The sequence below is a fragment of the Leptodactylus fuscus genome, chromosome 2 (genome assembly GCF_031893055.1).
Source record: "Leptodactylus fuscus isolate aLepFus1 chromosome 2, aLepFus1.hap2, whole genome shotgun sequence".
NCBI classification, from domain to species: domain Eukaryota; kingdom Metazoa; phylum Chordata; class Amphibia; order Anura; family Leptodactylidae; genus Leptodactylus; species Leptodactylus fuscus.
The window spans coordinates 46,766,995-46,781,072 of NC_134266.1; the positions used below are offsets into that span (position 1 = coordinate 46,766,995).

Here is a 14,078-nt window from a genome sequence, read left to right on the forward strand (position 1 = left end):
TGAACATACACTATGTGCAGTGAACTTGCATCAGAGACAGCTGCAAGTTGCTATTATAACAGTGACATAAAAGTTCAGCGCTCCTGCTACCAAACCCAGTTCCTTTAGGCCAAATTCACACAGTAGTATTGTGCTCAGTGTTTTGCATCAGTATTTGTAAGACAAGCCAGGAGTGGGTCAAAAACACAGAAGAGTTGGAAAACTTTACATTATTCTTTCTGTAGATTCCATTCTAGGATGCAGAATACTGTTTGTGAACACAGACTTATGGTAGATAACTGTTTGATGTTAAGGGGGTTTTCTGGGACTTGTATATTGATGACCTATTCTTAGGATAGATCATCAGCATGTGATCGGTCAAGGGCTAATACCTGGGACACCTGACACAGATCAACTGTTTAAAGGGGCTCTATCATTGGGAAAACTCATTTTTACCTAAGCATATACTTGCATAGTCATTAGAAAGGCTATTCCACACATACCTTTTGTATGTTAATCCCCTCAGTAGTTTTTGATTGCGCCTGCTTTTATTCATATGCTAGTCTCCAGCATGCACCCGGAAGTCTCAGCGAGCACTGTCTGCTGTGTGTGTGTGAGAGCAGGGAGATGAGTCATCAGCAGCAACCTGTGCTGTACACACAGCAGACAGTGCTCACTTAGACTTTCTGTGTTCCTTGCTGGCTAATTAGCATATGAATAAAAACAGGCTCATTCAAAAACTACTGAGGGGATTAACATACAAAAGGTACGTGTGGAATAGCCTTTCTAAAGGCTATAAAAGTATATTCTTAGTTAAAAATGAGTTTTCCCAATGATAGAGCCCCTTTAAAGAATCTTTTCACTGAGTACCAGGCACAATGCTGTAAGATCCATAGGGGCTGAGCTTGGTATTGGAAATTGGAAGTCCAATTTACTTGAATGGGACAGAGATGTTGCTGTAGCAATGAACATGACATCACTGGTCCAATGAAAAGGCCACAAGAGGCCACAACTGCTTGTGATTGCTGTAGCCTCTTTAAGAAGCTGATCTGTGGGGGTACCAGACCCCACTGATCACACAATGATGACCTATTCTATAAGCCAACAATATATAAATCCCAGAAAACCCCTATAATGTGGTGCTTACACCGTTATTATGGTTTGTATGCAAATATAACAGAAGTAGCAAGAAAAGATGGAGGAAAACAGATAAAAGATCAGCCCTAGTGAGAATACGCGAGATGAATAATAGCCAGTGGTACATAATATAGAGCACATCTGTTCTTCTTAGCAATGTTTGTGTCATATCATCTCTATAGACTCAATTTTTTTTTTTTTTATCTTCAGCTAATATAGAAAACTAAACCTCTAGCTGGTTTTAGTCTGTTAACAAAAGACGATGTAATTGTTCCCCTGTACTAGGTCAGTCAATTGTCCCTCTCGTCCCGACTTCTAATGAGAAATCGGCTTCTCTATGACGGTATTATTCTGTGCACAGATGTGCTAATTGTCACGAAGCTCAGCCGCCCACGCCCGTCCCCTCTCACCCACTCCACCATCTGGATCATTGCTCTATCTCTGGAGTCGGAGATATATTTCTACCTTACCTAGGAAAGGAATCCTTCTTTCTCTGGCCCAGGTGATAGCATGAAGTTTTCCTTCAGTTCCACGTGATCCAAATCCTCCAGGGACCAATATACCCCTGGAAAAAACACAAGAGACTTGTGATGTCTGCATTTCACTGTGAAACATTAGCTGTAAAAAATTATACTACCATGGTTGGTTTTAACAAATGGGCAAATGCTGAAGATGTAGTAAAGGTTTCCTTGACACTTGCACATGGCGATAGTCATGTAAGGGTAAGTTCACACGGGGATTTTTGGTCAGGATTTTGAGGCTGTATTCGCCTCAAAATCCTGATCAAGAAAATGGCTCCCACTGAAATCAATGGGAGCCGGTAAGTTCTTTTTTTTCCCCCAGAAAAAAGAAGCGACATGCTCATTCTTCAGGCCGTTTCGCCTCACGATTCGGTCTGTAGACACTCCCTCCTCCTGACTAGGCCCATTCATTGGGCCTAATCCGGAGCGGAGTGCGTGACTGGATGCCGGTGCAGTGCACTTGCATTCAGTCGCAGCTACCCATATTTTGGTGCGGAGTCTGAGGCGGCCTCTGCCTCAGGTTCCGGACCAAAAAACCCCGTGTAAACTTACCCTAAGAGTCCATGGAAAACTGAATACATTCAGTTTGTGTTTTCTAAAAACCCTATCAATAGAACAGATGGACTGACAGGGATAGGACCTGCTCCAGAATGCTTAGTACTACACACAGGGCCATACAAAATACAATCGTGTGTGTGCATGGAGACGTAAGAATGATTGGGTCTGTATACTATCTGTTATTATGGATCCGTAGTCAGACCATAAGTCTGGTTATATTCATGGGGCCCTAACATGTTAAATATGCTAATCACAAAAGGCATTCACTTTTTTTTAAGCCTTTTGTGTGAATTTAAGGTTTAGGGCAACCATATTTAATGCATGTCAAGTTAAAGTGTCCCTCTAGTTATAAACAACTTTTCATAATGGAATAGTCCAGAAACTTTGCAATATGTCTTAAGGAGCTCTGTTTCCTTGACCACTTATTAAGCTGTTCTCCTTCTCCTTACCTTCACTCTATTTATTTACATTGTATCCGTCTCTGTAGTCGGAGCCCCCATAAAAGTATTAGGGTACGTTGACAAAGAGCTCTTTGCAGGCACTTTTTTGAGGCGGAATCCAACTCAGAATCTGCCGCAAAAACGCCGCCCAACTCTCCCATTTACTTTAATGGGAGTCAGGTAGATATTTTCCTCCAATGTGTCCTTAGTAGAGATGAGCGAACAGTGTTCTATCGAACTCATGTTCGATCGGATATTAGGCTGTTCGGCATGTTCGAATCGAATCGAACACTGCGTGGTAAAGTGCGCCATTACTCGATTCCCCTCCCACCTTCCCTGGCGCCTTTTTTGCTCCAATAACAGCGCAGGGTAGGTGGGACAGGAACTACGACACCGGTGACGTTGAAAAAAGTAGGCAAAACCCATTGGCTGCCGAAAACATGTGACCTCTAATTTAAAAGAACAGCGCCGCCCAGGTTCGCGTCATTCTGAGCTTGCAATTCACCGAGGACGGAGGTTTCCGTCCAGCTAGCTAGGGCTTAGATTCTGGGTAGGCAGGGACAGGCTAGGATAGGAAGGAGAAGACAACCAACAGCTCTTGTAAGAGCTAAATTCCAGGGAGAAGCTTGTCAGTGTAACGTGGCACTGACGGGCTCAATCGCCGCAACCCAGCTTTCCCAGGATCCTGAATGGAATACACTGTCAGTGTATTCCCGTATACCCGATATATACCCCGATACCCGTTCCAACGGTGTGCCCCCCACCTTCACCCCAGAAATACCCTGCAAGTCCCCTAGCAATAGAATTGGGGCTATATACACCCACAATTTTTACTACTGGTATACAGTGCCATTGTCTGACTGGGAATTCAAAGAATATATTGGGAATACAAATACCCTCATTTCTTGCTACTGCCATATAGTGCCAGTGTCTGACTGGGAATTCAAAGAATATATTGGGGTTACGTGCACCCACAATTTTTACTACTGGTATACAGTGCCATTGTCTGACTGGGAATTCAAAGAATATATTGGGAATACAAATACCCTCATTTCTTGCTACTGCCATATAGTGCCAGTGTCTGACTGGGAATTCAAAGAATATATTGGGGTTACGTGCACCCACAATTTTTACTACTGGTATACAGTGCCATTGTCTGACTGGGAATTCAAAGAATATATTGGGAATACAAATACCCTCATTTCTTGCTACTGCCATATAGTGCCAGTGTCTGACTGGTAATTCAAAGAATATATTGGGGTTACGTGCACCCACAATTTTTACTAATGGTATACAGTGCCATTGTCTGACTGGGAATTCAAAGAATATATTGGGAATACAAATACCCTCATTTCTTGCTACTGCCATATAGTGCCAGTGTCTGACTGGGAATTCAAAGAATATATTGGGGTTACGTGCACCCACAATTTTTACTACTGGTATACAGTGCCATTGTCTGACTGGGAATTCAAAGAATATATTGGGGTTATAAATACCCTCATTTCTTGCTACTGCCATATAGTGCCAGTTTCTGACTGGTAATTCAAAGAATATATTGGGGTTACGTGCACCCACAATTTTTACTACTGGTATACAGTGCCATTGTCTGACTGGGAATTCAAAGAATATATTGGGGTTATAAATACCCTCATTTCTTGCTACTGCCATATAGTGCCAGTTTCTGACTGGTAATTCAAAGAATATATTGGGGTTACGTGCACCCACAATTTTTACTACTGGTATACAGTGCCATTGTTTGACTGGGAATTCAAAGAGTATATTGGGAATACAAATACCCTCATTTCTTGCTACTGCCATATAGTGCCAGTTTCTGACTGGGAATTCAAAGAATATATTGGGGTTACGTGCACCCACAATTTTTACTACTGGTATACAGTGCCATTGTCTGACTGGGAATTCAAAGAATATATTGGGGTTATAAATACCCTAATTTCTTGCTACTGCCATATAGTGCCAGTTTCTGACTGGTAATTCAAAGAATATATTGGGGTTACGTGCACCCACAATTTTTACTACTGGTATACAGTGCCATTGTCTGACTGGGAATTCAAAGAGTATATTGGGAATACAAATACCCTCATTTCTTGCTACTGCCATATAGTGCCAGTTTCTGACTGGTAATTCAAAGAATATATTGGGGTTACGTGCACCCACAATTTTTACTACTGGTATACAGTGCCATTGTCTGACTGGGAATTCAAAGAATATATTGGGGTTATAAATACCCTCATTTCTTGCTACTGCCATATAGTGCCAGTTTCTGACTGGTAATTCAAAGAATATATTGGGGTTACGTGCACCCACAATTTTTACTACTGGTATACAGTGCCATTGTTTGACTGGGAATTCAAAGAGTATATTGGGAATACAAATACCCTCATTTCTTGCTACTGCCATATAGTGCCAGTTTCTGACTGGGAATTCAAAGAATATATTGGGGTTACGTGCACCCACAATTTTTACTACTGGTATACAGTGCCATTGTCTGACTGGGAATTCAAAGAATATATTGGGGTTATAAATACCCTCATTTCTTGCTACTGCCATATAGTGCCAGTTTCTGACTGGTAATTCAAAGAATATATTGGGGTTACGTGCACCCACAATTTTTACTACTGGTATACAGTGCCATTGTCTGACTGGGAATTCAAAGAGTATATTGGGAATACAAATACCCTCATTTCTTGCTACTGCCATATAGTGCCAGTTTCTGACTGGTAATTCAAAGAATATATTGTGGTTACGTGCACCCACAATTTTTACTACTGGTATACAGTGCCATTGTCTGACTGGGAATTCAAAGAATATATTGGGGTTATAAATACCCTCATTTCTTGCTACTGCCATATAGTGCCAGTTTCTGACTGGTAATTCAAAGAATATATTGGGGTTACGTGCACCCACAATTTTTACTACTGGTATACAGTGCCATTGTCTGACTGGGAATTCAAAGAATATATTGGGGTTATAAATACCCTCATTTCTTGCTACTGCCATATAGTGCCAGTTTCTGACTGGTAATTCAAAGAATATATTGGGGTTACGTGCACCCACAATTTTTACTACTGGTATACAGTGCCATTGTCTGACTGGGAATTCAAAGAGTATATTGGGAATACAAATACCCTCATTTCTTGCTACTGCCATATAGTGCCAGTTTCTGACTGGGAATTCAAAGAATATATTGGGGTTACGTGCACCCACAATTTTTACTACTGGTATACAGTGCCATTGTCTGACTGGGAATTCAAAGAATATATTGGGGTTATAAATACCCTCATTTCTTGCTACTGCCATATAGTGCCAGTTTCTGACTGGTAATTCAAAGAATATATTGGGGTTACGTGCACCCACAATTTTTACTACTGGTATACAGTGCCATTGTCTGACTGGGAATTCAAAGAGTATATTGGGAATACAAATACCCTCATTTCTTGCTACTGCCATATAGTGCCAGTGTCTGACTGGGAATTCAAAGAATATATTGGGGTTACGTGCACCCACAATTTTTACTACTGGTATACAGTGCCAATTTCTAACTAGGAATTCAAAATGCGCAAGGCTCCCGGAAAGGGACGTGGACGAGGCCGTGGGCGAGGTCGGGGGAATGGTTCTGGGGAGCAAGGTAGCAGTGAAGCCACAGGGCGTCCCGTGCCTACTCCTGTGGGGCAGCAAGCATTGCGCCACTCCACAGTGCCAGGGTTGCTTGCCACATTAACTAAACTGCAGGGTACAAACCTTAGTAGGCCCGAGAACCAGGAACAGGTCTTGCAATGGCTGTCAGAGAACGCTTACAGCACATTGTCCAGCAGCCAGTCAGACTCTGCCTCCTCTCCTCCTATTACCCAACAGTCTTGTCTTCCTTCCTCCCAAAATTCCGAAGCTTTACAGAACAATAACCCAAACTGTCCCTGCTCCCCAGAGCTGTTCTCCGCTCCTTTCATTGTCCCTCAACCTGCCTCTCCACGTCACGATTCCACGAACCTAACAGAGGAGCATCTGTGTCCAGATGCTCAAACACTAGAGTCTCCTCCATCTCCGTTCGATTTGGTGGTGGATGACCAGCAACCCACCCTCATCGACGATGATGTGACGCAGTTGCCGTCAGGGCATCCAGTTGACCGGCGCATTGTGCGGGAGGAGGAGATGAGACAGGATTTGGAAGAGGAAGTGGTGGATGATGAGGACACTGACCCGACCTGGACAGGGGGGATGTCAAGCGGGGAAAGTAGTGTGGATGTTGAGGCAGGTGCAGCACCAAAAAGGGTAGCTAGAGGCAGAGGCAGAGGTCAGCAGCTTAGGCGAAGCCAGGCCACACCCGGAATCTCCCAAGATGTTCCAGTTCGTACCCAGCCCCGAAAAACTCCCACCTCGAGGGCACGTTTCTCGAAGGTGTGGAGTTTTTTCAAGGAATGCGCCGAGGACAGATATAGTGTTGTCTGCACAATTTGCCTCTCGAAATTGATTAGGGGCTCTGAGAAGAGCAACCTGTCCACCACTTCAATGCGCCGTCATTTGGAATCCAAGCACTGGAATCAGTGGCAGGCAGCAACGGCAGGACAAAGGCCGCCTGCCGTTCACGCCACTGCCACTGCCTCTGCCTCTGCCACTGCCACTGCTGACTGTGCTGGCGATGCACTCCAGAGGACGAGCCAGGACACCACTTCATCTGCCTCCGCCACTTTGTTGACTTCTACCTCATCCTCCCCTGGTCCTGTCTTATCTCCTTCTCCTGCACCATCAAAGGCACCATCAGGCGTTTCTTTACAACAACCCACCATCTCTCAGACATTGGAGCGGCGGCAGAAATACACTGCTAACCACCCACACGCGCAAGCCTTGAACGCCAACATCGCTAAACTGCTGGCCCAGGAGATGTTGGCGTTCCGGCTTGTTGAAACTCCCGCCTTCCTGGACCTGATGGCAACTGCGGCACCTCGCTATGCCGTCCCTAGCCGTCACTACTTCTCCCGGTGTGCCGTCCCCGCCTTGCACCAGCACGTGTCACTCAACATCAGGCGGGCCCTTAGTTCCGCGCTTTGCACAAAGGTCCACTTGACCACCGACGCGTGGACAAGTGCATGCGGACAGGGACGCTACATTTCACTGACGGCACACTGGGTGAATGTAGTTGAGGCTGGGACTGCTTCCCAAACTGGCCCGGTGTACCTCGTCTCCCCGCCTAACATTCCTGGCAGGGACACGAGAAGAACACCCCCCTCCTCCTCCTCCTCTACCGCCTCCTCCTCCGCCACCGCCTCCTCCTCCGCCACCGCCTCCTCCTCCGCTGTTAGATTGACCCCAGCTACGAGTTGGAAACGTTGCAGCACTGGCGTTGGTAGACGTCAGCAGGCTGTGCTGAAGCTGATCAGCTTGGGGGACAGACAGCACACTGCCTCCGAGGTGAGGGATGCCCTCCTCGATGAGACGGCAATATGGTTTGAGCCGCTGCACCTGGGCCCAGGCATGGTCGTTTGTGATAACGGCCGGAACCTGGTAGCAGCTCTGGAGCTTGCCGGACTCCAACATGTTCCATGCCTGGCCCACGTCTTCAACCTAGTGGTGCAACGTTTCCTAAAGAGCTACCCCAATGTTCCAGAGCTATTGGTGAAAGTGCGGCGCATGTGCGCCCACTTTCGCAAGTCGACAGTAGCCGCTGCTAGCTTAAAATCTCTCCAGCAACGCCTGCATGTGCCACAACACCGGCTTTTGTGCGACGTCCCCACACGCTGGAACTCAACGTTTCAGATGTTGAATAGAGTGGTTGAGCAGCAGAGACCTTTGATGGAATACCAGCTACAAAACCCTAGGGTGCCACAAAGTCAGCTGCCTCAGTTTCACATCCATGAGTGGCCATGGATGAGAGACCTTTGTGACATCCTACGGGTCTTTGAGGAGTCCACAAGGAGGGTGAGCTCTGAGGATGCGATGGTGAGCCTTACAATCCCGCTCTTGTGTGTTCTGAGAGAATCCCTGATTGACATCAGGGATAACTCAGATCACACAGAGGAGTTAGGGATAGCATCCGATCCGTCACAGCTGGAGAGTAGGTCCACACATCTGTCCGCTTCACTGCGTTTAATGGAGGAGGAGGAGGAGGAGGAGGAGGAAGAAGAGTTGTCCGATGATGTGATGGTGATACAGGAGGCTTCCGGGCAACTTCGAATCGTCCCATTGTTGCAGCGCGGATGGGTAGACATGGAGGATGAGGAGGAAATGGAGATTGAACTTTCCGGTGGGGCCAGAGGAGTCATGCCAACTAACACTGTGGCAGACATGGCTGAGTTCATGTTGGGGTGCTTTACAACCGACAAGCGTATTGTCAAAATCATGGAGGACAACCAGTACTGGATCTTTGCTATCCTTGACCCCCGGTATAAAAACAACATCTCGTCTTTTATTCCGGTAGAGGGGAGGGCCAATCGCATCAATGCTTGCCACAGGCAATTGGTGCAGAATATGATGGAGATGTTTCCAGCATGTGACGTTGGCGGCAGGGAGGGCAGTTCCTCCAGTAGGCAACCAAGTTCTCACCGGTCCACACAAACGAGGGGCACACTGTCTAAGGTCTGGGACACCTTGATGGCACCCCCTCGCCAAAGTGCCGCCACGGAGGGTCCTAGTGTCACCAGGCGTGAGAAGTATAGGCGCATGTTGCGGGAATACCTTTCCGACCACAGCCCTGTCCTCTACGACCCCTCTGCGCCCTACACGTATTGGGTGTCGAAGTTGGACCTGTGGCTTGAACTTGCCCTATATGCCTTGGAGGTGCTGTCCTGTCCTGCCGCCAGCGTCCTATCTGAGAGGGTGTTCAGTGCAGCCGGTGGCATCATCACTGACAAGCGCACCCGTCTGTCAGCTGAGAGTGCCGACCGGCTCACTTTGATAAAAATGAACCACCACTGGATAGAGCCTTCATTTTTGTGCCCACCTGTGTAAAGCACCCCAACATGAAACTCCATGTCTGTACTCAACCTCTCCAATTCCTCCGCATCCTCATACTCATCCACCATAAGCGTTGCACAATTCTGCTAATACTAGGCTCCCTCCAACATGATTTCCCCCAACTCTGCTGGTTAGAGGCTCCCTCCACCCTGATTTCCACCAACTCTGCTGGTTAGAGGCTCCCTCCACCCTGCTTTCCCACAACTCTGCTGGTTAGAGGCTCCTTCCACCATGAATTTGCCCAAACTGGGCTGTTTAGAGGCTCCCTCCACCATGAATTGGTCCAAACTGGGCTGGTTAGAGGCTCCCTCCACCATTAATTGGTCCAAACTGGGCTGGTTAGAGGCTCCCTCCACCATGAATTTGCCCAAACTGGGCTGGTTAGAGGCTCCCTCCACCATGAATTTGCCCAAACTGGGCTGTTTAGAGGCTCCCTCCACCATGAATTGGTCCAAACTGGGTTTTTTAGAGGCTCCCTCCACCATGAATTGGTCCAAACTGGGCTGGTTAGAGGCTCCCTCCACCATGAATTGGTCCAAACTGGGGTGGTTAGAGGCTCCCTCCACCATTAATTGGTCCAAACTGGGCTGGTTAGAGGCTCCCTCCACCATTAATTGGTCCAAACTGGGCTGGTTAGAGGCTCCCTCCACCATGAATTTGCCCAAACTGGGCTGTTTAGAGGCTCCCTCCACCATGAATTGGTCCAAACTGGGTTTTTTAGAGGCTCCCTCCACCATGAATTGGTCCAAACTGGGCTGGTTAGAGGCTCCCTCCACCATGAATTGGTCCAAACTGGGGTGGTTAGAGGCTCCCTCCACCATGAATTGGTCCAAACTGGGTTTTTTAGAGGCTCCCTCCACCATGAATTTGCCCAAACTGGGCTGTTTAGAGGCTCCCTCCACCATGAATTGGTCCAAACTGGGCTGGTTAGAGGCTCCCTCCACCATGAATTTCCCAAAACTTGGCTGTTTAGAGGCTCCCTCCACCATTAATTGGTCCAAACTGGGCTGGTTAGAGGCTCCCTCCACCATGAATTGGTCCAAACTGGGGTTTTTAGAGGCTCCCTCCACCATGAATTGGTCCAAACTTGGCTGTTTAGAGGCTCCCTCCACCATGAATTGGTCCAAACTGGGGTGGTTAGAGGCTCCCTCCACCATTAATTGGTCCAAACTGGGCTGGTTAGAGGCTCCCTCCACCATTAATTGGTCCAAACTGGGCTGGTTAGAGGCTCCCTCCACCATGAATTTGCCCAAACTGGGCTGTTTAGAGGCTCCCTCCACCATGAATTGGTCCAAACTGGGTTTTTTAGAGGCTCCCTCCACCATGAATTGGTCCAAACTGGGCTGGTTAGAGGCTCCCTCCACCATGAATTGGTCCAAACTGGGGTGGTTAGAGGCTCCCTCCACCATTAATTGGTCCAAACTGGGCTGGTTAGAGGCTCCCTCCACCATTAATTGGTCCAAACTGGGCTGGTTAGAGGCTCCCTCCACCATGAATTTGCCCAAACTGGGCTGTTTAGAGGCTCCCTCCACCATGAATTGGTCCAAACTGGGTTTTTTAGAGGCTCCCTCCACCATGAATTGGTCCAAACTGGGCTGGTTAGAGGCTCCCTCCACCATGAATTGGTCCAAACTGGGGTGGTTAGAGGCTCCCTCCACCATGAATTGGTCCAAACTGGGTTTTTTAGAGGCTCCCTCCACCATGAATTTGCCCAAACTGGGCTGTTTAGAGGCTCCCTCCACCATGAATTGGTCCAAACTGGGCTGGTTAGAGGCTCCCTCCACCATGAATTTCCCAAAACTTGGCTGTTTAGAGGCTCCCTCCACCATTAATTGGTCCAAACTGGGCTGGTTAGAGGCTCCCTCCACCATGAATTGGTCCAAACTGGGGTTTTTAGAGGCTCCCTCCACCATGAATTGGTCCAAACTTGGCTGTTTAGAGGCTCCCTCCACCATGAATTGGTCCAAACTGGGGTGGTTAGAGGCTCCCTCCACCATTAATTGGTCCAAACTGGGCTGGTTAGAGGCTCCCTCCACCATTAATTGGTCCAAACTGGGCTGGTTAGAGGCTCCCTCCACCATGAATTTGCCCAAACTGGGCTGTTTAGAGGCTCCCTCCACCATGAATTTGCCCAAACTGGGCTGGTTAGAGGCTCCCTCCACCATGAATTGGTCCAAACGGGTTTTTAGAGGCTCCCTTCACCATGAATTGGTCCAAACTTGGCTGTTTAGAGGCTCCCTCCACCATGAATTGGTCCAAACTGGGTTTTTTAGAGGCTCCCTCCACCATGAATTTGCCCAAACTGGGCTGTTTAGAGGCTCCCTCCACCATGAATTTGCCCAAACTGGGCTGGTTAGAGGCTCCCTCCACCATGAATTGGTCCAAACTGGGGTTTTTAGAGGCTCCCTCCACCATGAATTGGTCCAAACTTGGCTGTTTAGAGGCTCCCTCCACCATGAATTGGTCCAAACTGGGGTGGTTAGAGGCTCCCTCCACCATTAATTGGTCCAAACTGGGCTGGTTAGAGGCTCCCTCCACCATTAATTGGTCCAAACTGGGCTGGTTAGAGGCTCCCTCCACCATGAATTGGTCCAAACTGGGTTTTTTAGAGGCTCCCTCCACCATGAATTTGCCCAAACTGGGCTGTTTAGAGGCTCCCTCCACCATGAATTGGTCCAAACTGGGCTGGTTAGAGGCTCCCTCCACCATGAATTTCCCAAAACTTGGCTGTTTAGAGGCTCCCTCCACCATTAATTGGTCCAAACTGGGCTGGTTAGAGGCTCCCTCCACCATGAATTGGTCCAAACTGGGGTTTTTAGAAGCTCCCTCCACCATGAATTGGTCCAAACTTGGCTGTTTAGAGGCTCCCTCCACCATGAATTGGTCCAAACTGGGGTGGTTAGAGGCTCCCTCCACCATTAATTGGTCCAAACTGGGCTGGTTAGAGGCTCCCTCCACCATTAATTGGTCCAAACTGGGCTGGTTAGAGGCTCCCTCCACCATGAATTTGCCCAAACTGGGCTGTTTAGAGGCTCCCTCCACCATGAATTTGCCCAAACTGGGCTGGTTAGAGGCTCCCTCCACCATGAATTGGTCCAAACGGGTTTTTAGAGGCTCCCTTCACCATGAATTGGTCCAAACTTGGCTGTTTAGAGGCTCCCTCCACCATGAATTGGTCCAAACTGGGGTGGTTAGAGGCTCCCTCCACCATTAATTGGTCCAAACTGGGCTGGTTAGAGGCTCCCTCCACCATTAATTGGTCCAAACTGGGCTGGTTAGAGGCTCCCTCCACCATGAATTGGTCCAAACTGGGGTTTTTAGAGGCTCCCTCCACCATGAATTGGTCCAAACTTGGCTGTTTAGAGGCTCCCTCCACCATTAATTGGTCCAAACTGGGCTGGTTAGAGGCTCCCTCCACCATGAATTGGTCCAAACTGGGTTTTTTAGAGGCTCCCTCCACCATGAATTTGCCCAAACTGGGCTGTTTAGAGGCTCCCTCCACCATGAATTGGTCCAAACTGGGTTTTTTAGAGGCTCCCTCCACCATGAATTGGTCCAAACTGGGCTGGTTAGAGGCTCCCTCCACCATGAATTGGTCCAAACTGGGCTGGTTAGAGGCTCCCTCCACCATTAATTGGTCCAAACTGGGCTGGTTAGAGGCTCCCTCCACCATTAATTGGTCCAAACTGGGCTGGTTAGAGGCTCCCTCCACCATTAATTGGTCCAAACTGGGCTGGTTAGAGGCTCCCTCCACCATGAATTTGCCCAAACTGGGCTGTTTAGAGGCTCCCTCCACCATGAATTTGCCCAAACTGGGCTGGTTAGAGGCTCCCTCCACCATGAATTGGTCCAAACTGGGGTTTTTAGAGGCTCCCTCCACCATGAATTGGTCCAAACTTGGCTGTTTAGAGGCTCCCTCCACCATTAATTGGTCCAAACTGGGCTGGTTAGAGGCTCCCTCCACCATGAATTGGTCCAAACTGGGTTTTTTAGAGGCTCCCTCCACCATGAATTTGCCCAAACTGGGCTGTTTAGAGGCTCCCTCCACCATGAATTGGTCCAAACTGGGGTGGTTAGAGGCTCCCTCCACCATTAATTGGTCCAAACTGGGCTGGTTAGAGGCTCCCTCCACCATTAATTGGTCCAAACTGGGCTGGTTAGAGGCTCCCTCCACCATGAATTTGCCCAAACTGGGCTGGTTAGAGGCTCCCTCCACCATGAATTGGTCCAAACTGGGTTTTTTAGAGGCTCCCTCCACCATGAATTTGCCCAAACTGGGCTGGTTAGAGGCTCCCTCCACCATGAATTGGTCCAAACTGGGGTTTTTAGAGGCTCCCTCCACCATGAATTTGCCCAAACTCTGCTGGTTAGAGGCTCAATCCACCCTGATTTTCAAAACAAATGTTGGTGCCAACCTCAACTTACTACAAGGGCCAAATTCACTGCTGGTGACAAGCTCTCCTCACTGCAAGTGCCA

General features: G+C 48.0%; 1 protein-coding gene across 2 annotated transcripts in view; it reads right to left on the reverse strand.

Annotated features, from left to right (window-relative positions):
* The window catches only part of CTPS2 (CTP synthase 2), a 150,837-nt gene that overhangs the window by 66,648 nt on the left and 70,111 nt on the right, over nt 1–14,078 (reverse strand). For both annotated transcript variants that reach the window (XM_075263671.1, XM_075263670.1), the window contains one exon: nt 1,587–1,681. In XM_075263671.1, coding sequence (XP_075119772.1) covers nt 1,587–1,681 — 95 coding nt within the window. The remainder of the gene's footprint in view (nt 1–1,586; nt 1,682–14,078) is intronic.